General features: G+C 48.2%; 2 protein-coding genes across 20 annotated transcripts in view; one reads left to right on the top strand and one right to left on the bottom strand.

Annotated features, from left to right (window-relative positions):
* Positions 1 to 5,943, top strand: part of BAZ2A (bromodomain adjacent to zinc finger domain 2A) — a 32,963-nt gene extending 27,020 nt beyond the window's left edge. For all 8 annotated transcript variants that reach the window (XM_049883586.1, XM_049883590.1, XM_049883587.1 and 5 more), the window contains 9 exons: positions 76 to 286; positions 410 to 565; positions 676 to 827; positions 1,018 to 1,307; positions 1,413 to 1,545; positions 1,660 to 1,806; positions 2,204 to 2,430; positions 2,541 to 2,684; positions 2,770 to 5,943. In XM_049883586.1, coding sequence (XP_049739543.1) covers positions 76 to 286; positions 410 to 565; positions 676 to 827; positions 1,018 to 1,307; positions 1,413 to 1,545; positions 1,660 to 1,806; positions 2,204 to 2,430; positions 2,541 to 2,684; positions 2,770 to 2,935 — 1,626 coding nt within the window. In that variant the 3' untranslated portion in view covers positions 2,936 to 5,943. The remainder of the gene's footprint in view (positions 1 to 75; positions 287 to 409; positions 566 to 675; positions 828 to 1,017; positions 1,308 to 1,412; positions 1,546 to 1,659; positions 1,807 to 2,203; positions 2,431 to 2,540; positions 2,685 to 2,769) is intronic.
* Positions 2,841 to 12,689, bottom strand: part of RBMS2 (RNA binding motif single stranded interacting protein 2) — a 66,158-nt gene continuing 56,309 nt past the window's right edge. For 6 of the 12 annotated variants that reach the window (XM_049883601.1, XM_049883603.1, XM_049883605.1 and 3 more), the window contains 3 exons: positions 12,570 to 12,680; positions 11,801 to 11,881; positions 5,977 to 11,427 (listed from right to left, as the gene is read on the bottom strand). In XM_049883601.1, the coding sequence (XP_049739558.1) occupies positions 11,347 to 11,427; positions 11,801 to 11,881; positions 12,570 to 12,680 (273 nt within the window). In that variant the 3' untranslated portion in view covers positions 5,977 to 11,346. Of the gene's footprint in view, positions 2,930 to 5,976; positions 11,428 to 11,800; positions 11,882 to 12,569; positions 12,681 to 12,689 lie in introns of those variants that run through there. The other 6 variants (XM_049883600.1, XM_049883596.1, XM_049883597.1 and 3 more) reach the window with 6 other exon arrangements.

Here is a 12,689-nt window from a genome sequence, read left to right as displayed (position 1 = left end):
TTGCCTGAAGTTGGGGGAAGGGATGGGGCCATTATGAAAATGCCATTATCCCCTTATGTGTCATCTCATTCACAGTTGATTAGACCCAGTGTTGCCAATTCCTGTTCTCCAGTGCAACTCTGTTCCACCCCCTTACCTATGGTAACCTCCAAGAGGCGAGCAGAAATGCCACAGAGTCCCACAGGGCTGGGACAGCCAAAACGAAGAGGCAGACCGCCCAGCAAGTTCTTCAAACAGATGGAGCAGCGTTACCTAACCCAGCTGACAGCCCAGCCTGTGCCCCCTGGTGAGTGATCTTGGGGAGGGATAGGGTAAGAAGTAGGTAAGAGTGGCATCCATTGTGGGCAGTGTGAATCATAGCTGGTTCCAGTCCCTCACTGAACACCCCACACGTATACTCTGCTCACAGAGATGCACTCTGGCTGGTGGTGGATCCGAGATCCTGAGACATTGGATGCCACGCTCAAGGCCCTGCACCCCCGCGGCATCCGGGAGAAAGCACTTCACAAACACCTTAGCAAGCACAGGGACTTCTTGCAAGAAGTCTGCCTGCGACCCTCAACTGGTAGGATAGATACCTTGACCCAGCCTGAGCTAAGAGCCCAAGATAAATCTTGAGTTGCTGCTATGGCCAGTGGCCTGATGGGCCTTTTCTTTTGCCTTCTATTTTCCCAGACTCCATCTTTGAGCCCAGTCAGCTACCTACCTTTCAAGAAGGTCTTATGAGCTGGTCCCCCAAAGAGAAGACATATGAGACAGACCTGGCTGTGCTTCAGTGGGTTGAGGAGCTGGAACAGCGAGTTATCCTTTCTGATCTGCAGATTCGGGTATGCTGGTGAGGCCCAGGACTAGGGGCTTGTCTGTTGGGGGCATTATTAATCCCTGTACTTGTTAGGTAAAACTCTGGGTCCCCATTTCACAAGTGACCTACCATGGCCCTGAATAGGTCACATTTCTTTGGGTTCCTAATTTTCCTCCTGTACAATGAGGGATTTTATTCCACCTTCCTACCTACAGGGCTGGACATGTCCTAGCCCAGACTCTACCCGTGAAGACTTGGCCTACTGTGAGCATCTACCTGACTCCCCGGAGGACATCACGTGGCGGGGGCGGGGCAGGGAAGGATTGGCACCCCAGCGTAAGACCACCAACCCTCTGGACCTGGCTGTGACACGGCTGGCTGCACTGGAGCAGAATGTAGAGCGGCGGTACCTGCGGGAGCCCCTCTGGTCAGCCCACGAGGTTGTGCTGGAGAAGGCCCTGCTCAGTACACCCAATGGTGCCCCCCAGTGCACCACCACAGAGATGTGAGTGATCCCCCCACACACGCTCTTGGTCTTGGGGAGAAGGGATCAGTTCCGTCTTTAATGGATCCTGCTCCTCGTCCAAAGATCACCATTTTTACCCTCCAGATCGTATGAGATCACCCCTCGCATTCGGGCTTGGCGCCAGACTCTTGAGCGGTGCCGGAGTGCGGCCCAGGTGTGCTTGTGCCTGGGCCAGCTGGAGAGGTCCATTGCCTGGGAGAAGTCTGTCAACAAAGTGGTAAGAGGCCGAAAGAGCCTGGGAAGGCTGAGGAGCCAGCCAGCTGGGGTGGGTGGGGTCACTGGCAGGCAGAGGCTTGAGGGCTTACCCTGTCCCCTCGCAACCTTGGTCCAGACCTGTCTAGTCTGCCGGAAGGGTGACAACGACGAGTTTCTTCTGCTTTGTGATGGATGTGACCGTGGCTGCCACATTTACTGCCATCGGCCCAAGATGGAGGCTGTCCCAGAAGGAGACTGGTTCTGTGCTGTCTGTCTGGCCCAGGTAAGGCTTCTGCCCTCCCAGTCCCTCTCCCAGGCAGAAATCAGGCCTTTCTTCTCATTCCACTTACCACTAATCCTGCCAATAACCCTCCTCTTCATGACCTGTCTCCTTGGAACGAGCTCCAGACTGGGCATTAGGAGACCTGGGTTCTGGTCCTTCTTTGGATAAGTTACATAAATGCTGTAGTCTTAATTGCTTCCTCCATAAAATGGGAGTAATTATACTTTCCCTTTTATAAAAACTACCTTATTGGGTTATGTGAGTAAGTATGAAAGTGTTTTGAAGCCTATCTAGCTGTGATCTTAATCATACCTAGACAGGTAGAGATTATACTAAATTGGAGGGCAGCAGAGCACAGGTCCTGCTGTTGCTAATCTTGCCTTTTTCCTATCCTCAGCAGGCAGAGGGAGAATTCACCCAGCAGCCTGGTTTCCCAAAGCGAGCCCAGAAACGGAAAAGTGGCTATGTGCTGAACTTCCCAGAGGGTGATGGCCGTCGACGCCGGGTACTGTCCAGGGGCCGAGAAGGCCTAGTAGTGCCTCGGTGTTCTGAAGAAGGGCTGTCCCCGTCCAAGCGGCGGCGGCTCTCCATGCGCAACCACCACAGCGACCTCACGTTTTGCGAGTGAGTTGATTGTGAGACAGCTGTCTCCACCTTTGCCAGAGGAAAGGGCTGGGGGAGGGGTCAGTGCATTTGCTCCCTAAAGTCCAGCCATCGCTGTCCTTGTAACATAGGATTATCCTAATGGAGATGGAGTCCCATGATGCAGCGTGGCCTTTCCTGGAGCCTGTGAACCCACGGTTGGTGAGCGGGTACCGGCGTATCATCAAAAATCCCATGGATTTTTCCACCATGCGGGAACGGCTACTCCGGGGAGGGTAAGTAGACATAGGCCAACTCCCTTGGCTCTTCTGTTACTCCAATAACTCCTACCCAACTTAGCTCAGCCTCCACTCCGCCCAGGTATACCAGCTCCGAGGAGTTTGCAGCTGATGCCCTCCTGGTATTTGACAACTGCCAGACCTTCAACGAGGATGACTCTGAAGTGGGCAAGGCTGGGCACATCATGCGCCGCTTCTTTGAGAGCCGCTGGGAGGAGTTTTATCAGGGAAAACAGGCCAATCTGTGAGGCAAAGGAGGTGGGGAGTCACCCTGTGGCATCCTCTCCCCACCCCTCAAAAAAAAAAAAAAAAAAGAAAACCTGCCATTCTCACCTGCTGATGTTGCCCCGGGTCCAGACTCAAGAGTCAGATATGCTGTGATTTTTGACCTGACCCTTGGCACGCCCCACATCCTGTTATCCCCACACCCCTTTCTCCCTTTCCTCCTCTTGCTCCTCAAATAAGGGGGGCAGAGATGAGGTCCTTCTGGACTGAAAGCCAAAAAAAAAAAAAGAAAGAAAAAAATAATTTTTCCTTTCTGTTTTATTTCCTAATTAAACATAGGGAGGGGGAAAAACAACATCCCTGCTTCCTCCTCCCAGCTTCCTCTCTCCTTCCCTGTATGTGCCCCAGCATTCTGGGGCTATTTAACAATAGCAATAGTTCTAGTGAATGTGTGAAACCGAGAAACACTCTGTACTGTGTGTGGACCCGCAGTCACGGCCAGTAAAGTGGACTTAACTCCCAAGTGTGTCGAGCCGGACACCGGGCCCTGGACATGCTGCTTCCATGTTCAGTCCCTCTCCTGCTTCTTGCCCCCCGCCCCGTTTTTCAGATTTTTCCTTGTCCTATAAGGTAAAACTGTCATGTACGGGTTCTTCCCTCCTTTTCTCTTCCTCCAAATCTTTTTTTTTTTTCTCCCTTCAAAGGAAAAAAAAAGTTCAGTGGTCCCTGTCTTTCTCTCTGTTCCCATCTTCTGCCAATAGCTATCCCCTCTACAATGTTGGATGCTCCTCACATGCTGAGTTTCCAGCCTTTCCTGAAACTCAGTAGCTGGGGCGAGGGCAGGGAGGCATCCTAAGCCTTCCAGCCTCCCTCCCCACCTCTTACCCAAACCTCCCTCTTGGGAACTCCTCAGGGACAACTACTGCTGAGCTTGGGCGCACCCCCAAGATGGAGGCCAGGTAGCAATGACTGGCCTCAGAGAGAGAGGTGTGTGTGTGCGCGTGCGTGCTTATGTGTGTGTATGTGAGAGAACGCTGTGATTGTGCCCCTGTATTGTTTGGTGAGATCCATTCAATTTCCCCAAGTATCTGTTTTTATTCCCACTTTTCCCGTTGTTTCAAACCATCAACTTTTGGTCTTCAGGAAACCACAAAGAAGAGTTTCTCTAGGGACAAGGCCACACGTCTCTCCTCTCTCCCAGTCTCTTCTGTTCCAGCCTCTTCAAACTGTGCAATCTCTCAGCAGGAACTTCTCTCCTTTCAGTAGCTTTGAGTCTTAAGCTTTTGCAGGGAGAGGGGTAGAACTGGATCTTTTCCTAATCCCATGAGCTTCTGTGGGTTTAGTTTTGTTCCTTCCCTACTTCATGCCCAGGACTCCTTCCCCAGCAGCAGAAACCCCGGAGCACAGGAGAGTAGGGAGGAGGGGTTCTGGGTCCACCACTGCCCTACATGTGATTATGCCCAAGTTAAGCTCCCAACATGTGAGAGGAAAGCTGCTAACTCCCAGCTAGAGCCATGGGCTCCTGGCCCCCTGCTTTCCTGCTCAGCAGAGCCCCTCCCATCAGAGATTACGGGTACTTGCACTGGGGAGGTGGCTGCTGGCTGGCCCAAGCGGAGAGCTGAGGCATCCAAGAGGGGTTCCCTTGGTGGGGGATGGGGTGCCTGGTGAGGTGGAGCATCCTTCTACTTATGGCAGCACTGAAGGGGGTGGGGGGCAGTGTAGTTCCTGGGGCAGCCCCTTATTCCTTTGTGTCCCTTCTCGCCCATAGCCTATTTCTAAAGTCGCCTTTTCTGTCAGATAAACCTCAAAACTTTTAATTTTATTTGAGATTTTTTTTTTTTGCTTTTAAATAAGAGGTGGATTGAAGAATATTTGAATTGACTTTATATTATGCATAAATATTTATATTTTATCTAAATAACTGCGCTGTAATGAACTTTGTGTTAGTTAAATATTTGGAACTGTTAAGAGTTGGGGGCTCCTCTTTTTCCCCATGGCAGTTTTCCCCTAGTATAAAATGTACTAGATTAATTTTATTATTGGAGGTGAGGTGGATGGGGGAGTGAGAAATCTCAGTTGTTCCTGCTTTGTGTTCCTCTCCCAGCTCCATCTCTTTCCCTAGGGACCAGGCATTCTTAATGTGGGGTGGGGGTCCTAGCCTCAGCTTCAAGAGGTAGAGGCTGAAGGGGGGTGGGATAGGAGTAGCGCTTGATCCAAGGGGCCATTTCTCACTTTTCTTTCCTCATCTTCACTGCCCCTTCAGCTAGGTGGATTTTCTCTTCTTGACAAATAAAGAGTATTTTGGTAGGGAAGGCAGGTTTTTAAAAAAAAAAAAAAAAAAACCCACCGCCTCCCCCTGTCAGTCAGTCTGGTAACAGGAAGAAACCACACCGTCACCACCAACAAGTTTCCATGTTCCTTTTACAACAAAAGGGACTGACTTTTTATATAACCAAATGTGGTGTTTTAGTGACTTTTTGATAATGTACAGTTTTTTGTGAATTTAAATTTATTTCTTTCTATATTTTTAGGACCAATCTCATTTTTAATAAGGTTAAAAAAGGAAAAAAAAAAAAAGTCTAGAGAAAAAACTCCTGTTTTGCCATGTGATGTTCCACAAGTGCAGCTGTAGAAAAGTGCTTGTCAGTTGAATAAAAACCACATTTGATAGAGATTCAAAAGACTCTTTCGTATTTATCTTCCCTTCATCACAGGTTCTCACACATGCCTCGGGGGCAGATGGATGTTTGGGTGGTTCTGACTGTGAGATAGTGGGCAAGGGAGCAATATGCTCATAAACCTCCACACTTGGCCTTTCCTGTGGAAGATGCATCCAGAAGGATCCCTGCTTCACACCTGGGCATACATGGTGGAATAGGTTCTTTGTGCTGCCGCCTGGAAATCTGGCCAAAGTGCTACAGCAAAGTGGTTTTTGCTGTGCCTACTTTCACCTTCTCATGAGACATGGTTTGGCTTCCTAAGCTGCCCCTGGTGCTCCAGTAGTGGCACGTACGGGCCCATCACCAACATCTCATCTCCCACCCAAGGATAAGACACCAGGAAATCGACTTTTCTGTTTTATTTCAAAACAAAAGTTGAAATAAGACAAAATGTAACTACCAAATTGTAGGAATGGGACGTAGAAAGACCGACAGTCAGAAAAGAATAAGCTGGAAGGGTGGCATTAGCATAGACATGGGAAGAGTATAAAACTAGAAACCTCTGAATAAAGAAAAAAATGTACAAAATGTATTTGAGTATAAATTAAACTTATTTCCTGTCCAAGGTGGTAAGTACATGCAGGAGAGCACTCACCTGCCCCACAAGGCCAAAAAGGTGTGTTGGAACTTGGAGACACCAGTAATGGGGTGGGGACTTTACTCAGGCTGGAAAGTCTCATTATCCACCAGGCTGGAAGCTTCGTCTCGGTGAACAGTCTAACTGGATGTTAAGGTGGAGAGGTAACTGCATCCATCTGCTTCTAGCTCCCACCTTCCATAAGGTGGTTTCCTTCTCAGCTATATGGCTAGCCAACTCTCTTTTATCCTCTTAAATTCTAAGCTCTGCTCCAATGTTCATGTTCTGGGGGCATCTCCCAAGCATCGGTTAATATCCTAGGGGATATATGTTAATATGCATAATCTGTACCCCTGGCCTACACCACAGCAGGACCTAACTGGAGAGTTCACACTTCGCTAAGGAGATAGTGAGCTAAAGAATCCCAGAGAAGACATTCCAGAAATAGACATAACCAAAAGAGTTTTTGCATTTGATCATGAACTTTCTAGCCCCCGGCTTCCAACCCAGTCCTCATGAAGGGAAGGAACAGTATAAAGGAAAGCCGTAAACCAGGTGCTCATGCCCTTGTTCAACTGTGAGATTGTGAGGTAGATGTGTAACAAGGACAAGAAGTTTTGGGATGTGCTTGGAGAATGAAGGTTTATTCAAAACGGATGTGAACAAGCCAGGGTGAAAGAGCAGTGGTAACAGGGAGGAGGGTGCCCAGCCTTTTCATCACTACAGTCCTGGGACCAGCCCTAGGGAGGGGCAGCAAAGCTCAGAAGGGTGATGAGCTCACTGGCAGGTCTCAGCTGCTGAAGGAAGACTAGGGAAGGAAGGGGTAGAAGTTGCTAGTGAACTTCAGAGATCTGCTAATGCCTGGAAGAACCTAAAATGCAGGTAGCACAGAAATGGAGTAGTTGGTTTTTGGAAGAGGAAATCAGGAAGCATTAGGGAATTAAGGGGCAAAATGTAAGATCTACCCTTCACCGGCTGACTTTCCTAACACCCCCTCCCCTTCTCTGAAGCCTGCTGAATCAGGTCTAGCAGAGCCTGGGGGCAAATTTGGACTTAACCATCCTCCCGAGTTTATTGCCCTAGATTAAGGCTGCAAGATAGCCCCTCATGAGTGCAATGCTGCCACTCTCCCAGAAGGTGGGGCACGTGGACAAAAGAGCAGCAATAGTTCCTTTTCTAGAAAACTGTAGTCTGGGATCCCTGTAACATTTCAGCAAGGCCTCTCATAGCACCTTTATGGTGCAAAGTTAGGGCCTCCATGTAGGCTCCAGTCCTCAATGGGTTGACACTGGAGTAGCAGGAAGTGAGCACTGGAGGCACCAAGGAAAGTGCATGAGTTCACTGATGAGCAGTTAGGAAAGGAAGAGAAATGGAACTGAAGTGGCCCAACCCGGGAATGGTGTGTAGAGCAGTAAAGTCACGTCTTCACCCTCAGTGCAAGGAATAGTCTCCCCACCACGCCTATCTATCACTGAAAAGAGCTGTGACCTCTCCAGAGCCACTAGGCTTCCTAGTCTGGGAAGCTCTTCAAATTCTTTGGTTAAAAACGTTTAAAAAATAATTCCCTCCCCATAATTGTCCACACATCCTCCCTAGGCTCTATTCCTCTCCAAAAAGTCCAACCAGCTCAGTGTCTGAGTATCATCCCAGAAGCTGAGGGGCGCAGTAACAACACTAGCATGAGATGAGATGGGCAGTGTCTGAGCATTGTAGAGGAGAGGGTTATACCATCTGAGAAAGGGACTCTGGTATATTCTATTTGTCTGAAAACAGAAAAACAAAGTACTAAAATATTTGAAGAATGCTATGAGCATCCAAAACGAGCGAGGGAGAGATGTGAAGTGCAGAGTGAGCTAAGATCTCAACTCTGCAGAGGCAGGATTCAGAAAACATGAGGCAAAAGACGCTACAACGACAGACTCCTCCAACCCTAATAATAAAAAAAAAAAAGGTAGTGTTTAAAGAGCCAGCCCAGGGCTCTAGAGCTGGAAGGCTTCTTCCAATTCTCCTGGAGATCTGAGCCCCTGCCACTGCCCCCACCAACAGCTGTTTCATGGGAGAAAAACTACCTCCCATTCCTTCTCTCTCCTTTCTCCAATCTTAGAAATGAACTAACAACTAGGGGAAAAAATAACATGAGTGTAACCCGAAAGCACCAAAAAGAAATTCCTCAGTGCCATTCGCCACTCACTCGCTACAAAAATGACTTCAGGCTCCCTATCACTTCATATGCCCAAACCTGCCCAAGCCAGAAATATCTAGAATCCAACAAGTAGATTTACACGAGGAAGACACACAAATGGGAACCTAAGAATTTAAAACAAAATCATGGCCATTTAAGCGTTTTTTAAATATAGAGAAGGCAGGTAGAATCAGGAGTTCTAGGTGGTGGGGGGAGGGGAGGCAGCAGTGACAACAGCAGTTTCTGGACATGAAAAGGCCCCCATTGCACTAAACCTATCGTAGCAAGACACCCACAATCTACTTACTATCAGTCAAATGAACAGGATTCGGGATTTGTTTTCTCTCTCAAGGGCCACTGACAAGAAAGCAGCTATGGTGTACTTTCCTTGACTGAGGGCTAGAGACATGAGAGCAAGAGCTATCTACCCAACTGAACCATTCTAGGTTACTGGGCTTGCAGCTATTTTACATTGGATAAGCCCTTCCTGAGGTTGGAAGCACCCATGAGAAACTTAATAGTGGCATTTTGTCTTTTATACTTTATATCCTACCCACTGCCCCTACTTCCTTACTCCCAGGATGTACAAGGGGACAGTCAGGGTAGGGAGCCTTGGGACTCTCAGTTCTGCGGTGGGAGAGGGATAGCTGGGCTCAAGCTCTATTCGCAACGACCCATACTTTAGCTCCTTTTCCCTCTGCCATCTCCCTGCAGCCTATTTCTCCATTCCTAACACCTGTTTCTCCATTCTCCATCATTTGGCTTTCTGTCCTGATTGTCTGGTGGAGAGGCAGCTGGCCTTGAAGTGAAGGAGAGCAGAATTCTCCTTTTAGTGGGTAAGGGAGTGCCCATGCCCAGGAGAAGACAGGTGCAGGAGCTTGTTTCCTAAAAGACGGGCAAAGGCTGTCTACCCATTTGTCTCCACATGCATGGAGTCAGGTCTTATGGAAGGAGACTGAGTTGAAGAGCAAGATGCAGGCTTTTCTTTTAGGACTCCTGACCTTGAGATGGGATTTATTGCCCTCTTCTAGCCTAGCTCTCTATTGTCCTTCCACAAGAAGGAGAATTATTTCTGACGACCTGGGTTCCCTGGGAAAGGGGCCCAAACATGTCAGGGCAGGTTGCTCTGGACAGTTATGGGGAGCTTTGTCCTTTCTGACCCCTGCATAGTATACACACAACAGCCCTGTCCTCCATCCCACTGCATATGTGTGCACACATGGCACAGACACACATAGCCACAAGCCTTTCAAGGACAGGTCTTGTTAGCTGCAGAGGTTCCAAAGGTCAAAGCCTGGGGAGAGCTCAAGGACCCCAGTTCTGTCTCTCCCAATTAACTGCATGTGTGTCAAAAGGCACTGTGTGTCCAGGGTGGGGAGTGGGGAATTTACCAAGTCCTACTGTGCAGGAGGCAGGGACCATCTGTATCAGGGTTTCTCAATCTAGGCACAACTAACATTGCGGGCCAGATAATTCTTTGTTGTGGGGGCCTGTTTTGTGCACTGTAGGATGTTGAGCAGCATCCCTGGTCTCTACTCACTAGATGCTAGTAGCATACCCCAGGCATAACAATAAAAAATGTCTCCAGATATTGCCAAATGTCCCCTGAGGGACAACATCACCTCTGGCTGAAAACCACTAGTCTCTAGGTGAAGAGCTGACCACCCATAGTAGAAAAGGAGCCTAAGTGGCTTCAGCAAAGTCACAGCTGTACAGGCTCTGGGCTGGGAGCAGCGATGTGTAACTGGGAAAGGAGAGTGGCCACCGGGCTCAGGGCAGAAAAGAAGCTCCTCTAGGAGGCGGGAAAGCAGGTATTCCTGAAGAGCTGCAGCGGCAAAAGACACTTCCTCAGGTGTGCTGGCCCCAGCAGTGAGCAGAGTTAGTCAGAAGTCACTAAGTCCTTTCTTCTGGAACTTGCCAGGGAAGACCTACTCTTCATCCAAATTTGGCTCAAGGGTGGCTGGCTTCCAGAGGCCATGGGATTGTCTCTCTCATCAGTCTAGATCACGTCTCTGCTTCCTGAGGCCAAAGTCTAGTCTTTGTTCCCAGGAGGTGGCAGGGCAGGAGGAGGAAAAGCCACGCCCATTGCCTGTTTAGTGTTCCACTTTGTTCCTGGCCCAGCCCCCAAAATATGCCACACGAAATTTAATTCAAAAAAGAAATCCACAAAATTAAAAATTGTATAAAGGCAAAGTAGGCAGGCTCTGCTGTATGGAAGAGAAAAAGAACAATCTGAATGAGAGAAAGAAGGCATAAAATGTGTGATGAAGCAACCAGGTATGTGAGCAGAGAGCTTTACAAAACAAAATCTTAAGAGTTTGCATATTTTCTTACACACACACAACCCCCCCAAAAAAAGTCCATAACTAAACTCATTAGAAGGACTCCTTCAGTGTTCTAGCACCACATCTTTGTTTTCTGTCTAAAGAAGAAATAATAAATTGTTTTAAAAGCCCCTAAAATATTTCCAATAAATCCAAAAATGTTTTTCATACAGATGAGAAAAGGTTCCAGCCACCAAGCTTCTTAGGGGTAGGGAAAGAGTATATTGCAGTTCAAAACAAGATAAAAAAGAACAAAACAAAAATCTTTCTTTGCAAAAGAAAGAAAAAAAAAGTTTTGATTTCCTTGAATGTAGCAGAGGGAGGAGCACAGAGATGTTCTCTTCCAGGCCCAGGCCTGTCTTTGAAGAAAACAACAGCCAAGCATTTGTCCTTAGCAGGGCCCACAATGGTCTGTGTTCCTGGTTAACCCTCTGGACTCCGGGAGCATCAGCATCTCCAAGAATTCGTTTCTATTCAGCAAAGAGGGAAGGGAATCCTAAAGGAGGCATAAGCCAAAGGAGTCGGGAGGGAGGCGGAGTGACAAACAGCAGAACCTGTCTGACCTCAGGCAGGGGCTGAGTCTCCCAGCTCAGCACACACCCACCCACCAGCATGTAATTCTTACCCACTGTTACTTGTTGAACTGGAAAGAATAGATCCCATGGTCTGAGGGAGTATCCACTGCCACTTGAGTCTGCTGGCCGCTGCCCTCCTGTACACAGCCAAGGCAGGACAGTCACCCTGTGCTTTCCTTACCTCCCACTAAAGCAGCCTAGTTAACACTCATCCAAAATTGAGTGCACCCCATCCCACCACCACTGCCCCAACACCTGTAGCAGCCTCTCATCTTCCCAAGACAAACTGGTCAATACAACCCTGGATTCTGGTATTAACAACTGGCTGGCTGGCACACACGAGGAAGGGCCTCATTCAGACACACAGACTAGTCTTTCCTTCCTGTACTCTGCACATACCTCCAGCTACTTGTGAACACAGAATCAGCTCTTTGTGAGAGGAAGAGCTTTATCAGGGGCAAATCTGCTCATTTCCCTACCCTCAATCCAACGAGATGAGAAAGCTCTTACCTCAACTGAAACACTGGAAGAAGGCACAGGGGTGTACTGGGAGATGTAAGCTCCTTGCATAGTTGCAGCTGTTGGCACATACTAGAATGGAAAACATCAACAGGCTTAGAGCAGTGAGTCCTGACTACATTTAAAGCACCTAGGGAGCTTTAAAAAATCCTGGTGCCTGTCTTCCACCCCCAGAGATTCTGATTTAATTGGTCTGGGCATTAGCTTTTTAAATGCACTCCAGGTGGTTCCAAAATACACTGGTTTCCAAGACTTCTACCTGCATGACTGACTTTCCTCCTCTCTCCCGACTGTCATATGCTTTTCAAAACTCAACACACAGTCATCTCTGCTCTCTCCCGACTGTCATATGCTTTTCAAAACTCAACACACAGTCATCTCTGCCCCTAAGCCCCGTGCAAATCAAAATGCAGAGGCCTAAAAAACTTAATGCACTCCATCTATTCTTTCCATTACTATTCTGATAAGGATTTCTAGGAAACGTGTATGAACTCCTAGATAAACTAGTATGTAGACAGAAAAATTATTCGTTCCATTTCATGAACAGGAATCAGTTAAAAGTGGGGGAGTAGAGGAGCCCAACGGTTGTATTCCTGGCTTGTGGATTGTTAGCTTTTTAGTTTATCTCCTGAGGGTGCTCTCAACTGCACTGATGTGATTCCCAACACCATACATAAGTATTTAGTCCTTGTTCTGAAGAGTATTACATAGGTAGTCCTTGATCTGCAGGATTTATCATCTAAAAAATGTCCTGCTTTACCGTGCCCGGGCTGCCGAGGGAGAGGTGGCCCAGTTGCTGGGTAAGAGGTCCCATCATGGAGGCAGGCTGGAGAGAAAGGGGGTGATCCATCCCTGGTGTCAGAACTGAACCCTTGAGGCA

This window comes from Elephas maximus, chromosome 4 (assembly GCF_024166365.1).
Source record: "Elephas maximus indicus isolate mEleMax1 chromosome 4, mEleMax1 primary haplotype, whole genome shotgun sequence".
Classification (NCBI taxonomy): domain Eukaryota; kingdom Metazoa; phylum Chordata; class Mammalia; order Proboscidea; family Elephantidae; genus Elephas; species Elephas maximus.
Note: the sequence above shows the minus strand (reverse complement) of the source record. Positions and strands in the feature narration are given on the sequence as shown.